General features: G+C 46.0%; 2 protein-coding genes across 4 annotated transcripts in view; one reads left to right on the top strand and one right to left on the bottom strand.

Moving 5' to 3' along the window:
• The first annotated feature begins 14,578 nt into the window (after positions 1–14,578).
• Positions 14,579–17,857, top strand: Crh (corticotropin releasing hormone). The gene is made up of 3 exons (XM_057791023.1): positions 14,579–14,713; positions 15,789–16,083; positions 16,781–17,857. The coding sequence occupies exon 3, from the start codon at positions 16,795–16,797 to the stop codon at positions 17,356–17,358; it is 564 nt and encodes a 187-aa protein (XP_057647006.1). The 5' UTR covers positions 14,579–14,713; positions 15,789–16,083; positions 16,781–16,794; the 3' UTR covers positions 17,359–17,857.
• Positions 17,858–19,815: 1,958 nt separating this feature from the next.
• Positions 19,816–26,774, bottom strand: part of Trim55 (tripartite motif containing 55) — a 42,442-nt gene continuing 35,483 nt past the window's right edge. For 2 of the 3 annotated variants that reach the window (XM_057790748.1, XM_057790749.1), the window contains exon 10: positions 19,816–19,976. In XM_057790748.1, the coding sequence (XP_057646731.1) occupies positions 19,854–19,976 (123 nt within the window). In that variant the 3' untranslated portion in view covers positions 19,816–19,853. The remainder of the gene's footprint in view (positions 19,977–26,774) is intronic. The other variant, XM_057790750.1, reaches the window with a different exon arrangement.

Raw genomic sequence — 26,774 nt, 5'->3', positions numbered from 1 at the left:
TTTTTTGAATACCATTGATTAGATTCTGCTTGTATTGTCCATTATGAACCTCTGAATATCAGCTTCTAGGGAGCCCTTCAGATCTTGTGGGTTTGCTTTACTCCTGACAGCCACACATGCAAGCCCCATCGAGAGTAAGCTGGGGAAAATAAGCAAGAATGTACGTTTTGATTACATCACCTCACCACTTAGGATTTACAACATGGAGTAACACACGTCCTGCATGTATCCACTCTTAATGGTGTAGTAGCTATGTTCCTAGAGAAAGATTCTGTCAACATTAACCTGACCCTTCGCTGCCACTCCCTGCCACCAGTACAGAGGGCTGCACTGGGGATGAGAAGAACAGCCTCACTGCTCCAAGGAGTGCCTTACGGTGGGGCAGCAGAGTTTCCGCTAATCCGGGATATATGACACCTGCATGTCCATGGAGGCAGAGAGGAGACCCCAGTGGGAAGAACTCACCATTGTTGCAGAACAAATGGTGCTAAGTACCTGGAAGGAAATGGCATAGGCACCGTAGAAGACCGCCTGTGTGGTGACTTCCCTGGACACTGACTGAGGAGCCAAATGAATAAAGAATTCCTGCGTCTCCTCATCTACCTTTGGGCTCGACACTTGGGTGTTGGAGATCAGAGGTAATCTGACAGAGTAAAGCCAGAAGAGAACTGATTCATGGGCTCAAAGCAAGGGCAACTGTGAGCTTGGGTGTGATGTGTATATGTGGGACAGTCTGAATGAGAATGAGCCCATAGGCTCATATGTTTGAATGTTTGCTCCCCAGTTGGTGGAACTGTTTTGGGAAGGATTAGAAGGTGTGACCTGTTAGAGGAGGCATATCACTTGGCTTTGAACTTTCAAAAGTTCACACCAGTATCAGTACCAGTCTCTCTCTCTCTCTCTCTCTCTCTCTCTCTCTCTCTCTCTCTCTCTCTCTCTCCCCCTCCTTTTCTCTGCCTCTAATCTGTGGATCTACTGCTCCAGTGCCTGTCTGCCCCACAGTACAGTCACCGCCATGATGGCAATGGACTCACCCTCTGAAACTCTAAGCATGATGTGACACCTTCTCCTGCTCTCATGAGAGGCTAAATCAAGAGTTCGCCTATTTAGAATGTGAACCTCTAAAATTGTGAATGGAGTAAATCTTTTCTTTTTATCGGTTATGCTTGCTTGGATATTGTACTGTATTTGTGCAGAGCTGACAAACAGAGAGGGCTCACGGAAATTCAACATGCCAATGTCAGCCTGGTCTCAGTGAGGTTACAAGAAAAATGTAGCACTGGACAGTAGGAACCCTCCTGAAACCAGGGCTTGACCAAAGAGCTAAAGACAATGCTGTGGAGAGAGGCCTCAAATCCCTAACGGTATCTGGCCAATCTTGTGCACAGGGGCTGGAGCAAGGTAGCCAATGTTCTTGTTTTTTATAGTACTACTTTTAATTTATCTTTCTGTTAAAATGCTCAGTATCTTTTCTTGTTCCTGATTACTGAAATTTTATGATGATGAGTCTAAAGGTATGCACATGTAGATATTTCTACAGAAATTTGGTAGCGAATTGTCTTGGCTTCTTAATTTGGAGATTCATGTTCTGTGACTCTGGAAAATTCCATTGAGATATTTCTCTGATGACTTCTTCCTCTTTGTTATTCTTTCCCTTTCAGTCCTGTTAATCAGCTGCAAGGCTTCCTGGGATTCTTTGTGAGTCTCATCTTTGCCTTTCACAGTCCACAGCTCCATTTCTTTGCTCACTATCCGGTGTGTCTAGATCTCACTTGCTACCTGCTTGAACTTCAGAGTCACTTTTCTTTTTCTAATTTTACATTGTTTTTCTCTTAAACCCATAAAACTGTTTCAGCTTCCAAAGCAATAATGTTACTAATCAGTCCAGGAAGACTTCCGTTGCTGCTGATCTCTAATTTCTGCATGTGTGGGCACATGCATATACTCATGCACACCACCTTCACAAATGCATGAACACATACACACATGCTAGCATGTAAGTGTGTGCACGCATGCGCACACGCGTGCACACACATGGAGGCAGGATCGGAATCCAGCCCAGTTAGCTTCTAGCCTAGTGTCCTTCCTCATCTCTTCTGCTTCAGTCAACACATTGCCATTCTCAGCAGGATTTCCTCTCTTTAAAACAAAAGTCACCTAAATATTGTTTTTTTTTGTAAATTAGAGATTCTAACAACTGTTACTTTGAGGGCATAAATCATTTTAAGTCAATTTCTCAATTTCTTTTTTTAAAAAGAACTCCAATATTAATAAATGAATTTATAAAAAACTCAGACAGTTGAATATGAATGGCTTCCCTGCAATGAATCACGGGGCAAGTGATCCCACTCTCTTATTCTCTTGTATCTTTTTCATCTGTTTCCCCAAAGGAGTGTGCGTGTGTTTCTGTGTGTCTGCACAAACTCGTCTTTCTCTCTGTCTGGGTGTCGTGGGGAAGGTAACAGCTGAGTACTTCTGGACTCACAGAATGAGTTTGCTCTAAAAGGAATAAAGAGAATCACCCTGGAAAGATCTACACGGCGCTTCCTCTCAGCCTGCATACACACACCCAACTTTACTGGGTTTCATCTCTGCCTCCATGGAGCACTCTGAGGTGTCTTCCAACACCTTGACAGTGGGAGTTTGACCTAAGTACCCTTGTCCTAGTTGGGCTGACAGCACTGGCAGCCTGGTGCCTGGAGGGCTCCAGCTGCCCATCAAAAACAAAACAGCAACAACAAAACCTCCCTGGAGGTTTCCAAAACATATATGCACGCCAGGCTGGTGTGAAAGAGTCACCATTTTTTAAGAAAACAGTCAATATTTACTGTCTATGTTCCTGCTTCTCAGTCCACTGTTAGCTGGCTTTCTTCCAAAACATTGCGACTGGATTGACACATCACTCTGCCTCAAGCCACTGTGGGAGCCTGGAGTGTACAGTGATCTGTTTTCTGCTGTCACTTGCCTTCCATTGTGTGGTACTGATAGAGGACACTCCAGGGAGACTGAAAGCAAGAGGAGGGGAGACCAGGCTTCTGCTTCCTGTCTGCCTGCTGTAGGTATCAGCATGAACTCAGTCACAATGCTGCATGGGTCTCGGGCTCCTACCTGCACCACCCCAGAACTACCTGCACCACCCCAGAACTACCTGCACCACCCCAGAACTACCTGCACCACCCCAGAACTACCTGCACCACCCCAGAACTACCTGCACCACCCCAGAACTATCTGCACCACCCCAGAACTACCTGCACCACCCCAGAACTACCTGCACCACCCCAGAACTACCTGCACCACCCCAGAACTACCTGCACCACCCCAGAACTACCTGCACCACCCCAGAACTACCTGCAGAACCCCTGTTCTTTTGGGCTTACCGTCTAAGCTTCCAGGGCCACAGCTCTGCTTGAGCTGAGTTTCCTTCCCTGACTTTCAGCTCCCTAAGGCTCTTTGTCTGAGCTGGAGGCATCAGAATCAGGAGGGAAGTACCCCCCCACCCCCCCACCTCCCCACCCTCCCAACCCCCCAACCCCCCTAACCCCCTGGTGGAGCCACTTCTGAGGTTCCAGCCTCTCCTCTTTGTTTCCTGGTCCTGTTCTCCAAATCCTGTTTCCCCAAATCCTATGTTAAATTTTCTCTGTGACATGAGTAAAGTTTGTGGTTATCCTGATTGACTGATAGTGTGATTACCAAACATACAGATTGCCAAATCCAGAGGATATCCTCTCTCATCCCTCTCTCCACAGCCTCCTACACTCCCTCTGACGTTTCTGACTGCCATGGCCTCACGACCTTGCGCTTTTTTGCTTTTACTTCTTATTCTCAAGCTATCACAGCTCAGTTTCCCTAAGACTGACCTCTTCTTTCAGCTGCCCCTTAAATCTGGGTTTTCCCCAAACTGCCTCCTTGACTTTTCTCCTCATTTACTCTGTCTTCCCAGGTCCCTTATTATCAGCAGGTCAATTGCTTACTGAAAATTCTAGCTCTCTAGCCATTCAGTCTGGTCTTCGGAACTCACACGTTTGTGATAGTGGCGATAAGGGTATTTCTACTTGAATGTTCCCTAGACTTTGCATTCTCAACAGTTCCCAAATAAATCCTACCAGCTTTCTCATTCGCTGCTCCCCTCCTGTGCTGAGCATCTGCCTCACTGCCCAAGACAAAGCAATGAGATTCCTTTGGACATCTTCCTCTGCCCCAGCAGGCTCTAGCTCCTGTCTCCTTCATGCCATAGTTCTTATGACAATTACCACTTTTTAAAATTCTTGACATGGACCAAAAGCAGTGCTAAGGGCTTTATGTAATCAACTCGTTTAATCCTCCCACTAGTAAATAAGAAGAGGATCCTATTTTCTCTTCCATGAAGAAACCAACATGCAGACTGTTACATGGTCTCCCTAAGACTCACAGAGAGCTGGGACTTGGATCTAGGATGTCCGGTCACAACCTTTTGTTTGACAAGTTCTCAAGTATCCTGGCTGCTCCCAGATTGCCTTAATCCACTTGAAGGTTTCTACTGGGCATTTCCATTCTTAGGCTCCTCAACCTTACATAGTCAGCATGGAAGCATCTGTTATCATCACCTGCCGTTCATCTCATCTCGTCCAGTCAACTTGAGGTCCCTGTCTGAAGTCTGAATCTATGTCATTTCCATTTAGTCCTCATTGACTGGGCCCTTTAGAGTTGGCCTCTGGGGGCCATTTTCCCTTTGCCTCCCAGGTTGTCCTTCTCTGAACACTGCAGGAAACCATGGGCAGTTCCAGAAACACTGATACAGAGCCCCAGTCTTGTGTCTTCCGTTCTGATTTCGGTTCTCTGGGAGAGGCTCCCTTTTACTAAGCGTCTTTTCCTCCCTTCTGGTCTCATCTCGGCTCTCGCTCCCTCCCCTACTCTGTGGAGCTCTTCTCAGACCTTTCCCCCTTCTTTTGCGTGGACAGAAGTCCTCTTTGCCCATTCACAGATTGCGCATAACAAATGTTGTTTTCTAACATGTCTTCCTCCTTGAGCACTGGATATCACAAAGATATCTTTTTCTTCTTCTTCTTTTTACTCTACAACATCAAGCACAGGACTTGGGGCATAGTAAATATTTTGGTTCTTAGTTCTGTCTGTCCAGTGGTCTGAGCCCCATGTAGGATATTCTGTTAGGTATGTGTGTAACAGCTGAAGAATACTTCCTAAAGATAGCCACACAGCAGGCTAGGACAGACACAGCAACAACAACATCTTTGCAAAGCATTGTGATCTGAAATGTGGCTTCAAGGACCCTACCAAATAGCAGAGGGAAGGAAGAGAAGCTAGTCTTTCACCCAAGCTGAGCACTAATCAGCTTCCAGGGTTATGTCTTCTAAGATAAAAGAATCACACGGACGCTGTGCAATTGTTTGCCTTCATTATGTGTGCTTGTTCTTTGCTTCATTATTGCACAGAATTTACAAGTCGCTTTCTGCTTCCCTTCCATTTCAAATGGTTGATTGGAGATTTTAGCAAAGGTACACATTCATTAGCAGCTTTCTATACAGCAAATATTAATTTAGAAACCGGTGCGAGGCACAAGCAGCAGCATATACCTACAAGAATTAACACCACAAGTATTTTGAAGGGCAGAGATGTGAGCTGGGAGAGTGGGCTCTGTCCCGAGGCTCTCTGTAAGCACCTTTGTTAAGGGCTCTTCACCATTGCCCCTCAGTGGCTGCTCGAGATGTCAGAACAGGACGGCCAGCATGGTTGGTGCAGAAGAGGAAGGAGGGCTCAAATTAAAGAAGGGATGTGGTTGTGAGCCACAGAGTGATTAAGGGGTGCTTGTGGGAAGCCAGCTGCTGGAGTCTTCCCTGGTAGGATGTGCACAGCGGTATGGCATTTTCCATCATCACACCTTGTGGTTAATGATGAGGACAGAGACATTCTGGAAGCCTGGCACATCTATGGGGTCTGTTCCTTTGAAACATGGGACCGCCATACCCCTACCCAGGGCCCCGGGGGAGCCTGAATGATAGGAAGGAGAGGGGGAGATGAGAAAATTCCAGCTCTTTCCACACACCTACTGGGAGACGGGAAGCAATTCACCCACCCTTTCTGCACCTCTGCTTATTCATCTCAGTAATGTGGATAATAATTCCTACTTCCCAGCAGGGTTCTGGGATGAAGGATTAGAGGCACAAAAACAAAGCTTCTGGAAGAAACACAGACAAAGAAAGCTATTATTGTACTTTCCTTGGCCCAGAAGGAGGGAGCTGCAGTGCCCCACATTTCTTAGCAGAAAGGGCTGTGGCCAGCTTCTGAGCAGTTCCTCAGCCCAGGAAGGAGGGTCCCAGTGGAGAATTCCTCCTAATGCTCTAGAGGATACTAGGGTGGTCGTTTAATAGTTCATACCCCTCCAACCCTGATGCGCAGCTATAGCTACAGCTGGTTCATGGCTTTACTCTTGGCTCTTCGTCCAGTCCCTTCACCAGGAAAGTTCTGTGTGCTGGAGAGAGGTGAAGTGGAACACAACTCTCCAACCTTGCTTGGGGAATGCACCTGAAATTTGGTCCAGGTCACACAGCTAGGAAGTAATAACGTCAGAAAAACAGTAAGACAGTTAGTTGCTGCCATCTCAGAGGAAATGTTTGCAAAGCTAGATGAACAGTTTTGCTCTTAAGAAAATCTTTAAGCAAAGATGCTATGGGGCCTTCCATAAAAAATGTCATTTATTTTAGTGTGTTCATGGAATAGGTGACTTAAACGCTGAATATTAATTGATTTTTCAGTTCTGGAGGATAGGAAGTCCAAGATTGTTGGGAGCAGTGAGACCCCAGATCCTGAATTTCTTGTAATCCCCTGATCTGAGTGCCTACAGCTGCTCTGAGCATGAGACCTTCAGGAGTTCCTGATGGCAGGAGAGTGGTTTCTGGTGGGTTTGGCTGGGGCCTGGCTATCTCTATATAATCTGCCCCTGAACACAATAAAGGGGGCATTCTTGAGGAATTCAAGGATGACCCGTGTCGCTGTCTCTCTGTCTGTGTGTGTCTGTGTATTTTAACCTCCAGCCCCCTTGCCCGAAGCTTGGTAACTGGGTGCCAGTGCACAGAGCGCAGACACGGGGGCACGGTGTGCGACACAAGAGCAGGTGGATACAGTGTTTGCTGAGAACCCTCTTGCTTTCGGATGACAAAGGGTTGGAGGGAAAGAGAGGCCATCATTCTTGTCTCTTTTATGAGAGCATCAATCCCATTCAGGGTGTGTCTATATTCATGTTCTCACAAAGGTCCCTCCAAATCCTGTAACAACGAGAATGAGACTTTGATGTAAGAATTCGGAGGGCACAAAAATTTTCATTATGTAGCATAATTCTTCTTCAGATACTGAGCAGCACTTTTTACAGAGGAAACCTATCTGATTATGTAATTATAGTTCTCCATTCAAATAAAAAAATCCCCTTTGCAATTACTGTTGTTTCTGGGAAGCTAAAAGTGCCAAGGCACATGGCAGAATTTTAGAGCTATTAAGAATCAAAGTACAAAGAAAACAAGTTGGGAAATTAGGTGCAACTCAAAGATATCTCTATATTTAATTTCATATGAATAAGACCATTAAATTTGACTGCTGCTTGAGGCTATTAAAGTCTTTTTCTCTTATCGTGGGGATGTTATTGCTCAGATCAGTCCAAAAATGTATTCAAAAGGGGAGAGAAAATGTGACAAATCAGGCAGTCCTTACTCCAGACATGGGTTTCCCACAGCCCCCTTCCAAGTATCCATTAGCTGTCAGAACTATAGGGCCAATGGGGCCTTTCTGCTAAACAGGACTTGAACAGTCAGCCTCCCGTAGACAACACTCACCATGTGAGAGATGTGTATTAGGTCTCAGACAGTGAAGAAGTGGGAGGCAAGGTCCTAGTCGAGCTGAGAATCAAGGAGGGCACACATGTACACTTGTAGCTTTCCTGATGGACGCTAACATCCCATTTCTATATATGGATCAGAGAAGCCTTGGAGATGTTAAAAACAAAAAGAAAAAAAAACAATCAAAAAACAAAAAACAAACAAAAAAAAAACCCGCCTTGTTTCACAGTCCCCGACAGTCATGAACCCAGATCTAGGGAAGCATCTTTGGAACCCACAGCTCCTGAACGCTGGCTGCCTTGTTGCTTCCTGTCCCTTTGGGTAACCGAATTTCCAAAAAAGGAAGACAGTGTCTCTCACGGCAATCGGTTCTTTCTAGATCCCTCCCTCTGAGAGCCAGGCCTAGAGGTCTACACTGAGTAACTACGCATCACCTTTACGTGGCCAAGAAAGCCACAAGCAGGCTCGATCACCCCATCAATGGCAAATGAGCACTCGGCAGCCTCTTCCTGGGAGCTGACCCTTTGAAGAGCAAGAATTTCTGAGCACCCTAAAACTTTAGGGTCATCATACCCCAAGATGCTCTTCCAGAGCAAAATAGGCCATTTTTTTTTCACAGAAATGATGAAAATAGCTAGCAGGTTTAACTGTTGGCATAAATGTTAGGTGCCAAAGGAAAGGAATGCAGGGAAATTCCTTCCAGAAAGTGCTGCTGCGGTCACTCTGTTCCCAGCTAGCCTCCCCATAGCAGGCTGTGTGGGCAAGTCAGTCTAAAGAGTCTGAAGACTTGGGATTTAGGACACTACAGAATAAACATGTGAAACACTAAAAATTCTTCAGTAAAATATATGTTGAAATTCACTTTATCTTTGCCCCTCTCCCCATCTGTAAAGCTAGTAATGTCCCTAGGAGCCTTATTGGAGGACTTTTTCTTCAGAGTCTTTTGCCTTCAGGGACAGGTACCAACATGGTAAATGTGATTAGCTTTAGACTCTGGCACGCTGAGGGATTCTGTGTAGTGTTGTTGTTGTTGTCTGACAGAGTCTAACTGTGTAGCCCAGGCTAGCTTCCAGCTGTGATTTTTAAATGTAATGTTTATGAATATAAATGTCTACTCAGGACGCTTGGTTGGTGGGCTTCTTTCTTGGACCAACTATATTGTAAGATGATTAGTTCCTGCAAATTGCCATTGTCTGAGCCTATACCAGAAACTTCAATGTAAATAGAAAGGTCAGTCTTGTCTGTCATGACCAGAGGATTGGGGCTTGTCAGGGAAGCAGACGTGGCTCTTTCTTGACGTCCTGAGTCAGTTATTTCCAAACTTCTGGAAAAACAGAGGGCTAGGCGACAATGTCCTTGCCGTTTTCTGAGGAAAGGAGACAAGGTGTCCAGGAATGACTCCTGGATGCTGAGAGAATGGCTGGTGGGAACTGAGGTGGAGCCCTGTCACCACCAGAAAATCTGGACAGTGTGGTTTGGATGTACACAGGTAGAACATTCTGTGTTCTCTGGATCCCATCCTTGCGTCTGTAACTTCTGTCACCTCGGGTCCATGACGTCAACTTTGCAGACGAGCAATCCTAATAAGCAGAAAGTATAAGCGTGTCCATTTGTTTTACCCTCTGCCCCCCAATCTGTTTGCTGCACTGCATTCAGAATTATCAACCCCTCTCTGAGGCCACTGAAATGACGGTGCTATCCCAGTAAGGTATAATGTAAGCATAATCCCTGGTAAAGAACCACGTATATGTAGAATGTTTGTCATGCTTCTGAAAAATATCAGGAAAAAAGTGAAGTAACATCCAAGGAAGCAAAATGAGGAAGTTCAGGGGAGGGAGGACAGAGAGGGTGGAGTGAATCCCAAGGGAAAGGCTTTGTTTGACAGGCAGCAAAAGTGAAGGCCTTCTGGGAGTCTGCTGAAATAGGGGCAGAACCTAGGCCAGATAATTGGAATTCTAGGTATACACGACTCAAACTCTCTCATCCTCTGGGAAGGCAAGACGTTCAGATGTCTGCCAGTTATGCCAAAAGCAAATAAGTAAGATTTTATAAAATTTATTGCTAGGGGCTGAGCTGTGTCTTCCTTACAGCCATGTAATGACGTTCTCACCCCCAAGATCTTAGAATGGACTGGATTGTGAGAAATGACCTGTAGGGAGATGGTTCACTAAAATTAGGTCAGAGAGAACTGTTAGGTATTTTTGCTTAGACGAACCTCTCTGCTGATGCAAATAATCCCAATCAGACCAAATCATATCGAATCATACCAAATTAAAGATGCCCATGTTTAATGGAGTACTCCCGGGTGGCCCCCGGAAAACATGGAGAGGAGAAGAGAGAAGGGGAGACCACACAAAACCCAGTGACCACGTGTTCATTTTCTGGGGGCAATTTAAATAGCCTGTGGGAGTGGTCTCACTTCCCTAGGAAGGGGTTACCATTTGGAGGGCTTTCTTGACCCTCCTTAGGGAGGGGTCACCATTTGGTGGGCTTTCTCAGAGATGGAGTTTGGAGTAAGGCAACTCCAGAAGCTGGGGTGAAGCCCCCAGGCAAACAGTCCAGACTTTTTGTATAAAGGGGTGTTAGGGAGCTGAGATGATGTTTCTGACCAAGCAAGAACTGTTTGCACCATATCTTTAAGTGGAAAGGGGGCAATTACAGAATACGGTTGTGCTATGTAGTTATGTCGGGATGGTGGACTTCTGCATGAACTTTCTGTCCTGCATTCATTCAGTGGCCGTGGAATAGCCACTCAGGTTATGAAGTGACCACTACATTCGTTCAGTAGGCTGTGAAGTACATGCTGAATGCATTCAACAGGCTAGGGAGAGCCCACCGCATTTATTCAACAGGCTAGAGAGTGTCCACTGAATTCATTCAACAGGCTAGAGAGCGTCCCCTGTGTTTTGAACAGGAAAAGACAAGTTATGCAGAAAACCCTTGTCTTGCCACACAGTATATAGTCTATGTTGTGAGAGTGGCTATTGAAATGTGAGCTTTATGATGAGGGCATCCATTCTAGCAGAACATAAAAATACAGGTCCTATGGAGATGGAGAGCAAGGAAAGAGATATTTTGATAGAGGGAACCATTATGGGACTAGCAAGAAACCTGGCACTAGGAAAATTGCCAGGAATCCACAAGGATGACCCCCAGCTAAGACCCTAAGCAATGGAGGAGAGGGTGCCCAAACTGGCCTTGCCCTGTAGTCAGATTGATGGCTATCTTAAATGTCACCATAGAACCTTCATCCAGCAACTGATGGAAACAGAGGCAGAGACCCACAGTGGAGCACTGGGCTGAGCTCCCAAAGCCCAGTTGAAGAGAGGAAGGAATGAGAGTGTGAGCAAAGAGGTCAAGACCATGATGGGGACACCCACTGAAACAACTTACCTGAGCTAATGGGAGCTTACCAACTATAGCCAGACAGGGAAGGAACCAGCATAGGACCAAACTAGTCCCTCTGAATGTGGATGATGGTTGTATGGCTGGGGTAGACTGAGGGGCCACTGCCAGTGGCACCAGGATTTATCCCTATTACTTGTACTGGCTTTTTGGAACCCATTTTCTTTGGAGGGATACCTTGCTCAGCCTAGATATAGTAGGGAGGGCCTTGAACCTTCCCCAAAGCAGTGTGCCTTACCCTCTCTGAAGAATGGATGGGGGGTGGGGTGAAGGGAAGGTGGAGGGAAGGGGAGGAGGGGAGGGAGTAGGAACTGGGATTGGTATGTAAAATGAAAAAAGATACTTTGTTTCTGTTATGCCCAGATCTGCGAAGTCACCCAAAAACCAACAAGGAGACCGAGTTCTGTATGCGAAACCAAAGAGCCTTTATTTTATACAAGCTTGCAAACTCAGTCTCTCCATGTGTCCAATGTATTGGAATAATAGGAGAGCCCCAGTTGGGTTTTCATAGTAGTAAATGTGAGGGTGAGGGATTTCTAAGGTTCAGGACCCCTGATTGGCTGGCATTTGTCTAGGGGTGTTCTGGTGAATGTCTGCTGGCAGATGATCCTGTCTACAACAGTTGGAAAGTTGGGAATTTCCTTTGGATGGTCTGTTCTTGGGTGGGGCCTGGGTAATCTCAGTTTGTGGTTCTTCCTGCAACCAGGTATTGCTTTAGGGTAAACTACTGAGACTCAGGCCTCTTGTTAAATTTATTGAGGGCCAAGTTCTACTCTGGCAGGTGATAATGGTTGGAAATAACTTCCTTTGGGGGATCTGCTCCTATTAAGCTTATCATGGCTGGCTGAGTCCTACAGTTTCCTTTAAAAAAAATAAAATAAATACAGGTCCTAAACTTAATCTGAGAAATAGTCCAAAAGCAAACCACTTATTAATTAAATGATTAAAGTACATTGCCAAAAAATTGCACACACACACACAATATACAACATGTTTTAGTATGTGTATACATCATGGAACAGCTGAGTGGAACTAACTTACCTGTACGCCATTTTCTGTGGTGAGAACATTTAAAATCTACCCTTTTTTTTTGCATTTAGATTTTAGAACATAAGTTTATGTTAAAGCGGAAATCACAACTAAAAACACAGCATTAGCTCTATTGAGAAAATATCTGATCTCATTACAAACACTTGGAGACAGGTACCAACACGGTAAGTGTGGTTAGCTTTAGGCTCTAACACACTGAGAGATTCTGTGCAGTGTTGTTGCTGTTGTCTGACAGAGTCTTACAGTGTAGCCCAGGCTGGCTTCCAGCTGTGCTCTTCCTGCTTGCTGAAGGTGATGGGAGGACAGAGATCTGCCACCACACCTGGCTTGTGTCCTTCACTGCCTTTTTCAGATTCCTCTATGAAGATAGTATATGGCTTTGATACTAGAAGAGACTATTAAAAGTTACGATGTTCCTGAAAACCTTTCCCCATCATCTTATAGAGGGGAAGGGTGGCTATTGATCTATCTAAAGTGCAGTGACCACAATGATTAAGCCACGTGTCCATCCTAGGCATTTGTGAAGTCTATGAGTAAAGATAGTAGATTAAGTTCAACAATTGAAAACTTGGAGAGTGGATTTTTTGGCTGAATTTTGCCAATAGAAGGGTATGAAGATGCAAAGAGATGCAGGAGTTACCTGTTTTCTCTCTCTCTCTCTCTCTCTCTCTCTCTCTCTCTCTCTCCTCTCTCTCTCTTTCTGTCTCTCTCTCTCCTCTCTCTCTCTCTCTTTCTGTCTGTCTATCTCTCTCTCTCTCTCTCTCTCTCTCTCTCTCTCTCCTCGTGTGTGTGTGTGTGTGTGTGTGAACCCATGTGCCTGTGTGTGGTATTAGGGCTTGAACCAGGCAAGTGCTCTATTGCTGAGTTACATACTCAGCTCTATTGCTTCTCTTTTGTTTAATTAATCTGCACTCCATATTATTTAATTCTACCCTATGCTATATTGCTGCTGAAAAAAGTATTTTGAGCAGGAATTATTTGGTACCCATGTTTTTGGACAATGTTTCTAGGATCTGAGCATTTGCATTGGTCCTTCCATGCTCCTGTCAATAGTGATGTCTTATGTGAGTCTTATAAGCCTAGATGCTTAGTCTTGTCAGATTGTGCCTTACATTGTTACTTCTACATTCACACATCTGTATCATAACTTCCAGAATCTTCCATACTCTCTGTAATCTGTAAAAAGATAAAAACTGATGCCCTTTAAAGTCATCAGTGCACTTAAAACCCTACATCATAAACCCAAATTTCAGCTAATATGAAAATAGCATTGTGCACACACGAACACTCAGAGCCAAGAGGGACTGCATGGAGAATTTCTGCTCTCTCCTATCTTGGGAATAAAAGGAAAACCCAAGAAAAGGTACCTCAAGGACTGATATGTGTGTTGCCTCACCGAAATTCCACCCATCTTAACTCACTCATGTTCCTCTGCTGAGGAAGGTAGCCCAAAGGATATTGGGATATTGCGTATGTAAATAGTAAGGCTGGTGGTCAAAAGAACTGGATTCTCACTCTGACTTTTTCAGTAGCGGAGTGACTTCAGATAAGCTATATAACCTCTTGTTGTCATTCAAACCAAGCATTCACTTCCAGTGTGAGTGCTCTCTGATTTAATGCGATCTAACTCTGGGTAAATTATGATGCTCCACAATCTATATTCCTGATAAACCCCCTGGCAAGGACTCAGGAAGGATAATGGAGCTAGAGTAAGACAGCCTTTCCAAATGACCCGATGGAAAGGGGTCTTAAAGGGCAGGATGTTAGCCAGAGCCCTATACTTGCTACTTCTCCCCTAAGGACCCCCCTGACTTCCCTGGCAAGCCCATGGTTACACTTCTTTTTCTTATTTCCTCCTCAGGATTCATTGACCTGCCTTCCCTCTCTGGAGTGATATATAAGGTGAAGTTTGTGAATGAGTAGATAAGAAGTAATGAAGGAAAGTTAAAACCACAACAACAAACTCCAAACCAAACGCTGAGATGAATTCCAACTTCTCAAAAGCCCCAAGTAACAAGAATGAAGGTTCTGGAGGCCTCCGTATCCATGCAAGCACAACTTTTCTCCAAATTACTGTTTAATCATGATTTATTACAACTCGCATTTTCCCAGTTGACAGGATCCTTTCTCTGTTCTCTTCTATCAGAAGTAAATCCCACAGCACATCACTCCAGCTATGAGTTGATTTCTCTGGAAATCCTCAGTGTGCCCCTACTGTCCTCTTGTTTCTAGAACAGTTGTGGATTAGTGCAGATGTCAAACAGAGGTTGAAATCTGCATTCATTATCTGTCCCTTTAGTTACAGAGAAAATGGCAGAGATATCCAGAAACAAGGAACAAGACAATTTGGAGAGCAACCGTGGAGGTTATGAAACAGCCAAAGTGAATCACAGTCACCAGAGTTTGTAAGAGCACTGTGAATTGCAGGATTAAAGGTAACTGCTTTCCACTTAGATAAAATATCCATTTAACTCAAGAATTGAGAGTGGATTTGTAGATCCGGCATTCCATTAGGTAACAGTGTCAGAGGGCAATTATTGATGACACTTGTGCACATTTGAATTTGGAGAAAGAAACAGAAAAAAACCCCAAAGAACCTGAGTGCCTTGCTGTACATGCGCTCATGGTTGCGCAGTATGCAGAGGTGAAACAAAAGATCTTTTCACAGACTCAGTAACTGATGTTTCCCCAGGGTCTCAACACATGAATTAGAATGGATGCCTCCCTCCTTGGGTTTGTAGTATAGACTCGGAATAAATTGTTTAATGCCTACAGGTCTCTGTGATCTTCTGAGGGGAACTGAAAAGTCCTGATTAACTTTAGACTCTGAGAGGAACCCCACAGAAGGCCTGAGATCGTACTGAACCTGAGATCTTTGTTAGAATCTATGTGTATGCCCTTCGACATTGAAATAGCTCTTTCCTCATCAAGAAAAACAGCGAGCTGGGTTTAACAAAAGAACTTATTGGTCTTGTCCCCAGCTCCGTGATTCCTTTATCTGCCCTTGGGAGAACTAAGTGGTTAAAAGCTAAAACCTGGTTGTCTTTGCACCAATGTCCCCCTAGTTCTTCATTCTCCTCCAGGCAGGAAGATGGTGGGACCATAGTAAAGACGTTATTTCACATACTGAGATGTTTCTTGAGAGGACAGCCTGACAAAACAGTTAGGTGGGGGCGGTGGAGCATCAGGGGATGTCCAGGTCTCCCCTCTTAATAGTGCCCATTTTCCTGGCAGCCCTGTAGTGATGGGCCTCTCTCCCCACCTCTTCTCTCCTTTCCCAGTCTACATCTCTTTTCCGGTATTTATCTGGCCTATCATAGTAAGAGGTCAGTATGTTTCCCACACTTGGATAATCTCATTCAAGAATTTTTGTCAATGGACAAGTCATAAGAAGCCCTTCCATTTTAGGGCTCGTTGACGTCACCAAGGAGGCGATAAATATCTGTTGATATAATTGGATGTGAGATTCAGTGTTGAAATAGCAGAACTCTGTCCCTCGCTCCTTGGCAGGGCCCTATGATTTATGCAGGAGCAGAGGCAGCACGCAATCGAGCTGTCAAGAGAGCGTCAGCTTATTAGGCAAACGCTGCGGGCTTTCTGAAGAGGGTCGACGTTATAAAATCTCACCCCAGCCTCTGGTGTTGAGAAACTCAGAGCCCAAGTACGTTGAGACGCTGAAGGGGAAGGGAAGAGGCACAGAAAGGGAGAAGAGAAAGGCAAAGAGGAAGAGATCCTGCAAGAGGCGTCCTGGGAGAGGTCCCTCTGCAGAGGCAGCAGCTCGTCTCACCTGCCAAGGGAGGAGAAGGTAGGCAGCACCTAGACGGCGGGCGGGCCGGAGCCACCAACTTTGTACTGCCTGAGCTACTGTGGTGAGCCCCGGAGCCAGCTGCCCCTGTGCGGGAGTGCCTGTGTCTGTGCATGTATGTGTGTGTGTGTCTCCGACTGTGCCTTAAAATTCCAATGGCAGTGGTTATGTGGCAAAAAGCAAAGTTAGACGGCTGCTCATCTTTATCCACTCAATTTGCCCCTTACCGCTCACAGTTTGTGTAAAGAATGGCTCCCCCATCACGTCCCACGTCCATCCCGACCCCCAAGCAAAGGAGTAAGGGCAGAGATGGAGACACGGAGGAGGCAGTTTTCAATTTGGAAAAAAAAAGGCTGTCCGAAAGGGGGCGATCAGGGCGGGCGATAGCTTAAACCTGTAGCATTTCTTCGGGCTCAGGGAAGTCCGTCTTGGGAATTCGTTTGGGAGGTCCTTAGGAAGAGGAGGCAGGGGCTGTCCTTTCTAGGTATTCAAAGACGGGTCACCTGCTGGCTAGCAGATGAGCCTTGCGGACGCCTAGTTTCAGCACCACGGACAGCGCCGCCAAAGCCCAGCGCCCGGCTTGTGTGTGGGGGTGTCAGGAAGCCTGGGTGCAACTCCTAGCTGAGCTAAACTCTAACCAGTCCTCCTTCTCTTCCCCACCTTCTCTCCTCCGCCATCCCCCACCTCCGTGCCGCAGCAAGCACCCCTAACATGCGGCTGCGGCTGCTGGTGTCCGTAGGCATCCTGCTGATGGCTCTGTCGCCCAGCCCTCCATGCAGGGCTCTGCTGAGCAGGGGACCTGTCCCCGGCACCCCGCGGTCCCCGCAGCCCCTGAATTTCCTGCAGCCAGAGCAGCCCCAGCAGCCTCAGCCCGTTCTGATCCGCATGGGAGAAGAATACTTCCTCCGCCTGGGGAACCTCAACAGAAGCCCCGTTGCTCGGCTGTCGCCCGACTCCTCGCCCCTCTCCGCGGGTCGCGGCAGCCGCCCCTCGCACAACCAGGCAGCGGCTAACTTTTTCCGCGTGTTGCTGCAGCAGCTGCAGACGCCTCAGCGCTCGCTCGACAGCCGCGCAGGGCCGGCGGAGCACGGCGCAGAGGATACCCTCGGTGGACACCAGGGGGCGCTGGAGAGGGAGAGGAGGTCCGAGGAGCCGCCCATCTCTCTGGATCTCACCTTCCATCTCCTGCGCGAAGTCTTGGAAATGGCCAGGGCAGAGCAGTTAGCGCAACAAGCTCATAGCAACAGGAAACTGATGGAGATCATTGGGAAATGAAATGGTGCGTTTGACCAAAACGATTCTGTATTTAGCACACCAGTAAAAATTAAACAATTAAAACTCAGTATTCTGTACCATATCGCAGCTCTGATATCATTTGTTTATTTTTATATAGCTTGAAGCATAGACTATGTACAGGGAGAGAGCCTATACACCCCTTAATTAGCATGCACAAAGTGTATTCGTACGCAGTAGCAAAACAGCGTTATTGAATTGCCTGTGCTTAGCATCCATGTGCAAATAGCGTCTTTGCAGCTGTATCTTACAGAAAAGGTGGACCCAAGGGGGAAAGCTTTGTGAGAAGCATGTGGAAGGCGCCCATTGTTTTTGTTTGGGGGTCACGCAGAAGAGAATTTATTCTCAAGGGGTGGCCAGGATGAAATGTGTAAGCACTTCGAATCAACTTTTTCTTGTAAACGTTTCACTAATAAAACATCTTTCCAATCCTTGGTCAATTTGGTTGTGAAAGAGAACGTTGAATATTTATATTTTTAATAAAATCTGCAAAGGTTATTGTGATTTTGTTTTTCCTCTTCAGTGTCTAAAGAAATGGTCCCAGCACAAGAAAATAAAAACACAACAACTTCCCCTCCCCATCTCCTACATTTCCTCGTGAAAACACCAACATCTGTCCAGTAGCTCACACAGACCTTCTGACTATCCTGGGCTCGCCTATGTCCTTGGGTTTCTCTTCTGAGACCAAATCAAATAATTTTAGAGGTTCCTCTGGCCTCTAAAACTTGATAATTTTGCAACTGGAATATCAGTCGCAGTAGAAATTAACATGCAAACATAATTAGTTAGTGGGTGGGGGCTGTGGGTGGGCAGGCAAATGTGGGGCCTTCAGAGGACCACTAGCAGGAGTTAGCTCGCTCCTATGGTGTGAGTCCTAGGGACTGAGCTCAGGTTTCCAGGCCCAGAGGCAAATTCCTTTCCCTACTGAACTACCTCGCCAGCATAAGCTAGGACAAACTTAATAATGCAAACACTTCAAGTAACTCTTGTGATCCAGCTGCCCTCACTCCCACTGACTGACAGGGGAACTTCCTTGTGGTCTGTAATTGACAAGGATGTTTGTGTTCTTTCTGGCCGTGGGTCTCCACAGAAGCAGTAGAGGTATAAAAGGTTGCTCGGCAAAATAAAGGTTGCTGTTCTTCCACCCTGGCACCCCTTGCCAGTCTCAGCTATCCAGGCTGCGTTGGCTGCAGCAGTAACTAAACGTATTTGCTGAAAAGGACACTTGGGAAGTTTTTCTTTAAAAGAACACTTTGATTTTTAATAAACTACACAAATACCCTTCATATTTGTCCCTATTGCAAATCCTAAAAACTGTGACTTGTAGGACTTCGTTATTTGCACCTAAAATTAAACAGCACATCTAATTAGTTTGACAATATACTTGCCTCTAGTAGTTCAGTTACAGCTTTAAAGTGTTCAGTCCCGTGATAAATACTTTAAAATTAATTTATATGTATGAAGATGGTGCTTCTCTTGAGGACCTTGAATTATGCTTGACTAATGACTTAATAATATAATATGAGTAATTGAATAAATCATAGGAGACTAAGGTTTTTAAAAACAGCATTTATTTAAGAGTTCACTTAAAGTTATACTTATGTGAGGAAGGCATTACAGTGATAGATGATAGATAGAGAGATACAGATAGATAGATAGATAGATAGATAGATAGATAGATAGATAGATAGATAGATGATAGACAGGCAGGAGGAGAATTGTGTATATCTTTAAATACATGCAGCTGTTCCACAGTTTATCAACTTGCTGCTACGATGGGCACATAAGAAAGTAGATTGTTCCTCCCAAAAATCTTCAACTGAAGTGTCTGATGTATGAATATGATTATGAGATATGTGATTAAAATTAGAAAAATGTCAAAAGAGATACCCTAACCTTTGGCCTTCTGAACTACAGAAGTGTGGCCAAATTCAGAGACTACTTCTGGCTGCACATTCAGTGACGTCTGTAAAAATGAGGAGCCTTCTTTCTAGCCTTGGTCAGCAACCTCTCTCATGCCGAGATTTGGATAAATCGGTCAGTTCTGAACTGACACTGAATATCACCAACGAGCTGCAATGCTAAGGGAAAAACACGACTGTGTTAAAAATAACAAGAAGCCATGCCCACGGGAGACGAGAGTGTAGTGCCCACTTTGTTAACACTTGCCACTTAAAGCTGACGTGCACACATGTACCACACCTACACAACCTTCAGAATGATGCCCACATAATAAAGGATTTGCATAAGATCAAGTTTCTTTATACCAGTGTTTTCTGCAATTTTGTTCTGAGCATATGCATTTTCTCAGAAAGTTAGATAAGTCATCTGGAATTAAAGGTTTATTATTTTCTCTCAGAAATCCTGTCCGGAGGTCCCGTTCAAACGCGCATCACGGTGAATTTCACCCAGGAAGTTCCCCGTGGCCTGGTGCACATCTCACCTCGGCCGCCAGGGGGCAGCAGCCAGAACATATGTCATTCATTCAGGGAATTCAACCAGGAGAAGGAGAAGACGTGGCGAGTTGGCTCAGAATCAGCCCCACCCGCACTGCCCAAGGCTGATGCCTGTCCCTGGGGAGAAGGGGCCTCAAATCCAATCTGCAAAAGAAGAAAATGCGGATGAGAGAGAGTTGGGAGCAGACCTTTGGGGAATTGAACCAGTCACCGCTCTATTAAGAAGAGAGGACGATAATAATAATTATATGAGCATAATTATTATTAGGAACAGAAAGCAAGCTGAGGTTATCTTAGGCATGGTCAAGAGCCATGGAAGTGACTCACACTCATGATTCAAAGGGAAGAGCAATAACGCATGCAGTGGAAGGAAACTCTTGATGGGAGGGGCCAGGCCGCCCTGCTTGTTTTCCCAAGTGCAGCTGCGCATAACTGACTGACCAGACAGTCTCGTTCATAGAAACAGGTACCTAGGTTTACAAAAATCTGCAGAGCTGCTTAAAATCCTTCTGGATTTCTACCTCATAGCTCCGTGATAGAGTGCTTTCTCCGCATAGGTAAGGTTTGAGTTCCATCACCCATGTTATAAAAGACAGAGAGAGGGCAGGGGAAGGAAGAGAGAGAGGAGAGAGAGAGAGAGAGAGAGAGAGAGAGAGAGAGAGAGAGAGAGAGAGAGAGAGGAGGGAAGGGGAAAGAGAAGGGGGGAGAGCCCTAATTTAAATGATGTTGTTATATCACAACACTGCAGGGTGTATTCATATTTATATACTCTCTCCACTACTGAAGTTCGACGTTCCCACCAGATTCCACTCACGTGCCACCTGATGGGGTATGCTTCCTAAATATGCACCATTGGTGAGTTCACTGTTGTGTAACACCAGTGCGCTTGCACACATACTAAGATGGTGGCAATATCAGCAAGCCAGACTGTCTACAAGAATCAGACGTGGGGATGCCGCTGGCGAAAACATTATTATGCATACAGTCATAAGTTTATCTATCCCTTCAGCTTTGCATACACCCCACCCCAGCTTTGCAGATCCAGAAGGGAATTTCCCTAGGCTAAAATCTGATAACGTTCACACAAAACCAAATCTAACATCAAAACTTCTAAAAACGGTAATTTTGTTAAATATCTGGCTGATGGGGCTGTAAATTTGAATTAACTGACCAACTTGGTCTTACAAATGAACTTCTTGTTGTTTTGAACTTTTAAAGTAACAGCTTAATGGAACAACAGAGTCTCGTGGAAAAAAGACTGGCAATTCGATTGTGTTCACTCCGGCTGTAGAGGTACCATGGTGAATCGGGCTCTGCCCAGGGAAAATGGTCAACTATGTCCCCATGCCTCACTGGTAAACTCCGTTGTACTGAGATGCCAAAGGCTTTGAAGCAACAAGGCAGCACAGGCAGTCAGTGCAGAAGCCCCAGGGGTGGGGGTGCAGCTATGATGCCATACAGAGCAGAGCTTTGGTGAGTATAGCTATATTGTTGCTATTGATAGTAGTTTCTAGAGGAAAATGAACGCTTGGCAAGCACCTTCCCAGATTTTACCATAAATAAGGTTTGGGGTGACAATCAAAACACCGGCACAGACATAGTGAGTTTTTTGGGTTTAGGATTCTCTTTTACAGGACCAAATTGCTTCCCGGTAGGAAGTTAATGAGGGCTATGAGGTCATTTTAGATTAATAGTGAAGTTCACTGTTTTCTGAAAAAAAAAAAAATCAAAAAGCTGGACTGTCAAGTGAAGTAGGTTTTATTGGTAATGGTTAGAGATCCCCTGATACTGAGGTGGAGCCAGGTGTGGTGAAGGCAGGAGGGTCAGCAGTTCAAGGTCATCTTCAGCTATGGATGAGTTAAGGTTAGCCTGGGCTACTTGAGCTTTTGACTCAAAAAGAAAGGGAAACCCGAGGTGGAGTAAGACGTTAGTTTCAGAGTCCCGTGGCTGACTGACTATACCAGATTTTCTCTTGCCCGGCAGAGCCGTCTAACCCTGATGCTAACCCAAGGCAGCTCAGCCAAGCTCTGGAGGGCGAGGCATTGCTTCTTCTGATCATTTGGGATGAGATAGCAGGGCACTCTGCCTGGACGCTGTGTCTTTTCTTTGGAGGCAGTGCCCACTCCGGAGAGGCAATTTCTATGACAACCGGAGAGAGCTAGCAGGGGTCACTAAGTCACTAATAGGGCCAGCTATTTCCTCTAGAGGATTATCGTGTTTTGACAGGGGTGGGTGGCCCACATGCTGTTCGGGGTTGCTCTTGGAATTTGCTGCCTTATAAAAGCTTTTCTAGACAAAGTAAAAGTATTAAAATCTACTTGCTGTTTAAATTTTGAACTGCTGATACTGATAGCTGTCAAAACCAGTTTGCCACTCCTGTACCCACTATAGTTCCAGGCACCCTCCCAAATATGAAGTGATATTCTCTCTTTCAGAGAAGAAAATGACAGAGAAGCGGTGAGAGCAGAGATTATCCGGAGTATCTTCAATGCTCATGCCAACTCCTTGGGCTGGGGATTTACTAACAATCTCAGCAGGAAAACCCTGGGACACTTGACTGAGATTTGAGTCTCAGATGCCATTTTTAGCATCAGGTGTTACCTTGACATACCCTTAGTTAAGGTACTGCCTACATCTGGTGGGCTGGTGAGCATATCAGTGGGACATTTTTTTTTTATCACTCATTGCTGTGTGCGACCTGGCCCACTGTGGGTGGTACTATTCCTAGGTAGACAGATAGGGGCTGTTGTCTTAGGGTTTTTATTGCTGTGAAAAGACACCATGACTAAGGCAACTCTCATAAAGAAAACATTTAAGTGGCTTGTTTACAGTTTCAGTCCATTGTGATCATGGTGGGGAGCACAGAGGTGTGCAGGCAGACGCGGTGCTGGGGCGGGAATCCTACATCTTACAGGTGACAGGAAATCAACTGACTCACTGGGTGCTATTCCAGCCATAGGAAACCTCAAAAGCCACCACCACAGTGACACACTTCCTCCAACAAGACCGTACCCAATCCAACAAAGCCATACCTCCTAATAGTGCCACTCTCTATGAGATTATGAGGGTCAGTTCCATTCAAACTACCACAGCTGAGCCAAGCAGTAAGCAGCATCTTCTGTGATCCCTGCTTTGGGTTCTGCCTCCCTCTCCAGCCTTCGCTTCCCTGGAGACTGGCCTATAATTTTTAAGCCGAACAAAACCTTCCCTCTGCAAGTTGCTTTTTGTCAGCGTCTGACTACAGTGACAGACAAGCAGACTAGGACACCAGACCAACTGCTTCCTAGCCGTATGACGTGGACAAGTTACTTAAGCGCCCTGGGCTTAGCGTTCTCTTCTGAGAAATAAAAATGAGATCTTATCACGAGGATTGAATAAAGTAACATACATGAAACACTTTGCACATGCCTGCTCTCTAGCCAGACAGTCCTTCCTCTCTGTCCTCTCTCCTGTACTTCCCTCTACCCCCTCTTCTTCCTTACTACAGCAAAGAGGCTCCTCTGTCACACAGAATGACCTGGGGGCTATTTCTGCTGAAATTATAGAGCATCAGGAACCACCAGTGAGGAAAGACAATTGTATGGTAATTGTACCTTCCCAGAACCAGAGGTGATTTCTACGACATGACTCTTTTGGCGTGTGGTGATGATGGTCCTCTATGATGCTCTTCCATATATCTCGAGTGGTCCAGTCTCTATATTATTATCTCAGGAGGAAGAGAAATCACCGCACAGCAAACAGAAAAGATAGATTCTTCCTGCAGTCTTCCTTTGAAATGGAATCCTTTGCTCTGGGCTCTCAAACATTTGTTGGCAAGATAGAGCAGAACAAAGTGTTGACTGCAGCTAGCTTTGATCTGTGTGAGGAGGAAAACAAGCCCCACGTCGCTTCTAGGTTCTAACATTTTCCTTAGGTGGCTGGGGTGCATAATCTCCACTGTCACCTTGGTTGCATTCCGAGTTGCCGAGGAGATGCACCAGTACACGCCTCATGCCCGTGAGGGCCTCTCCACAGTGGCTTCAACGTGGACTCAAGACCAACTATGAAGGTGGACAGCATTTCTACGGTGTGGTCCCAGACTGAACAAAAGTAGGGAAAGGGGGAAGCTGCTAAACGCCCGCACCCACCTCTCTGTTGCCCCACTGAGGCTATAATGTGACCAGCTGCCCTGCGTTCCTGACTCCGTGCCTTCCTTGTCAGGAAAAGCGCTAACACTGTGGCCAAACCGGGCAACCATCATTTGACACTGTGCTCAAAGATCACCAGGCTACAGATAATCGGACAAATACAAACTTTCATCATGAAAAGAAACCAGGAAGTGGAACAAAGAGGCAGACTTGATTTCATCTCAGTTATGAATGGAGTTTGGTCAGAATTCACATACACAGGCAGCAGGAGGAATGAGGGACTTTTCCTCTACGGTCTCCTTAGGTGAGCTTAACCGAGCGTTCTGACTATTGTAGGACAAGACTCTCAAAGCACAGGCTGCTCTCTTTCCCTTTGGTCCTGTTTCCCTGTTGCTATCAAATGTCCTTTGAGAAGGGGTAAGTGAATGTCTGCAAACAGCACTGAGGTCTTGCCTCACCCCACTGGGAGCAGGGTGAGGCGAGGCGCTCCCACCTAGAGACGTGTGCTGTGCAGCCATCATCCTACGTCACAGGTGACCCCCCATGTCACCTTCTTGCTGATGGGGATTAAGGAGCATGTATCCTGCCTGAGGCTGGTGGGCAGCCAACTCTCGGCAGGTCAGCTCCAGGTCATGGACGGTGTGCAGAAGTTGAAGAAAAACACGAATTAGTCGCAAACGTCAAAAAATCAGGAGCAAAGGTACAAAGAGATAGCAACTGTTCATCGCTGGTGGGAAAGTGAAATGGTGTCGTCATACAGAGCGCAGTGGAGCGGAGACTCACAAAATTAATCTTGGGCCAGCAGGATGGTTCAGAGGGTAAAAGTGTCTGTGATCAGGCCTGATTATCTCAGTTTGATCCTCCTGGACCTACATGCTGGAAGGAGAGAGCTGGCTCCCACAAGTTTTCCTGACCCACACATGCATCATTTTACAGGTCCTCTCTTGAAGTAAATGCAAGAAAAAATATTTTTAAAATCAAACAGATACCGGGAGGCCCAACAATTCCACACCTGTATATATGCTCTGAAGAGCTGAAGGAAAGAACCTGCACAGAGTTTCATAGCACGTCAGAGCAACGGTACTCACAGCAGGAAAGAAGCAGACGCAATTGTAGTGTGCCTCCTGCAGGAGGGGATAAATCAGGGTGCCATGGACATCCAATGAATACCGCTCAGTTTAAGAAAGCAAGGGATTTCTACAGAAGCCGGTTCACAGAAACAGAGAGCGATTGCCAGGGCCTGGGGCCAGGGGAGGCAGGATTGAAATTTTTTGTTTGATGGGTATAATATTTTATTCCTGCAAGATAAAAACTGTCCAGGATTAGTTACAAAATATGAATGTAGTTCCCTTTGCTGCCATTTACAACAAGAAATGGCAATGATGGTAAATTTTATGCTCTCCCCCCTCCACCGTCTCCCTGACACAACCCTTTCTCAGAAGTGACTTGATATGAAAATCTGCACTTAGAAGTCCCGTGAGCTTGTGTGATCTGCGGGACAGGCCGAGCAGCTCCAGACCCTGGGCGGGGTGTGTTCTCTCCTGCGAGTGTCTACTGCTGACTTCCTCACCTTGCCACCCTGACCCTGCTGCAGTGCTAGCGTGAGCAGCGCCTGTCGTGGGTTTTGCACAGTAGCTGGGCTTGGAACTGAGGACAGGGGACTGCATCTCACATTTACACGTCTGCCAACGTGTCTATCATCTGGGCCTATTTTGTCACTTAGACCCAGGGCCTCGTTGCACACACTAAACATCAGCTCCGCCATTCGTCTATATACCCACAGCCCCCACTCACAGCTCTTGATAGGTTATTGTCTGTAGGAAATTGTTTCAAAAAAGTAAAAATACTCAGTGCAGCTTTGGGATTGATCTCTATGTTCTATGTGATGAATTAAGGCCCAGGGGAGCCAGAGTGAATCTGTGGCAAGATTCTTGACACTGAAATCATGAAACTGTTGTCAGATTGACTTGAGAGCAGATCAGCGCCCCCCCCCCGCACCCCGGGTGCCGATCATGGGGTCTAACTGGGTGGAGCATGTAAGAGCATGCATGTGGCTGGCTTACAGGGTTATGTCAGCAGCCCACGTGACCTAATGCACCTGTCTCATGCTCTGTTGGAGAAATAAAACTGAACAGGTGCTGTCCTGGTTTTTGCTTAGACACAAGTGTCTGAAGCTACACCTAGGAGGGACATTCTTTTAAGCTGGCCCAAAGTGGAGAAGTGAACTCATTGCCACCAGCCATGAGCAACCTCAGCTGCCTGGCAGCCTCTCGGGGTGTGCATAGCATTCCCTGAGCCACTCCTGAGGTGCCCAGTTACAGTTTACCATAGCTCGGTTCTGCTCTTCATGTGAGCAGACGTACTGCAATGGAGACATTCGTGAATGGTGATGACTTAATGTGCACCCACCAGACAACCTGCTTCTTAGGGATGCCAGTATCTTACGGCGAGAGATCGATGATGCCAGGCCAGTGAAGGGATTGCTGGAGTGGGGGCGGGGGCGGGGTTGGGTCCAAGTGCCCCACACTCAGGCTGCCACATCCCAGTGTCTGAGAGCTGCAGCGGGTGCCAGTGAGAAATCCAACCTGACAGAGTCTGGATACTGCTGTGTGTTAAATGCCACTCTTTTTAGGTCAGTTCAAAAGAACCCCTGCCTGGCTATAATAAAGTCCGCTTGTTTTGACGAATGTGGAGAGGAATAATAAGGCTTGAGGTTTCCCAAAGTGAAGCCGTCCTGGACCTGCTAGGCTGGATAGAGAACCAAAGCCAATGTTTGAAACAGATGTGAGCAGAAATCCTGAGTATCCAGAATGCT

This window comes from Chionomys nivalis, chromosome 16, assembly GCF_950005125.1.
Source record: "Chionomys nivalis chromosome 16, mChiNiv1.1, whole genome shotgun sequence".
NCBI lineage: Eukaryota > Metazoa > Chordata > Mammalia > Rodentia > Cricetidae > Chionomys > Chionomys nivalis.
This window is presented reverse-complemented; position numbering and strand designations above follow the sequence as displayed.

What these genes read in the sequence shown, in the direction of transcription:
- Crh (XM_057791023.1), top strand. Translation starts at nt 16,795, where the DNA reads ATGCGGCTGCGGCTGCTGGTGTCCGTAGGCATCCTGCTGATGGCTCTG.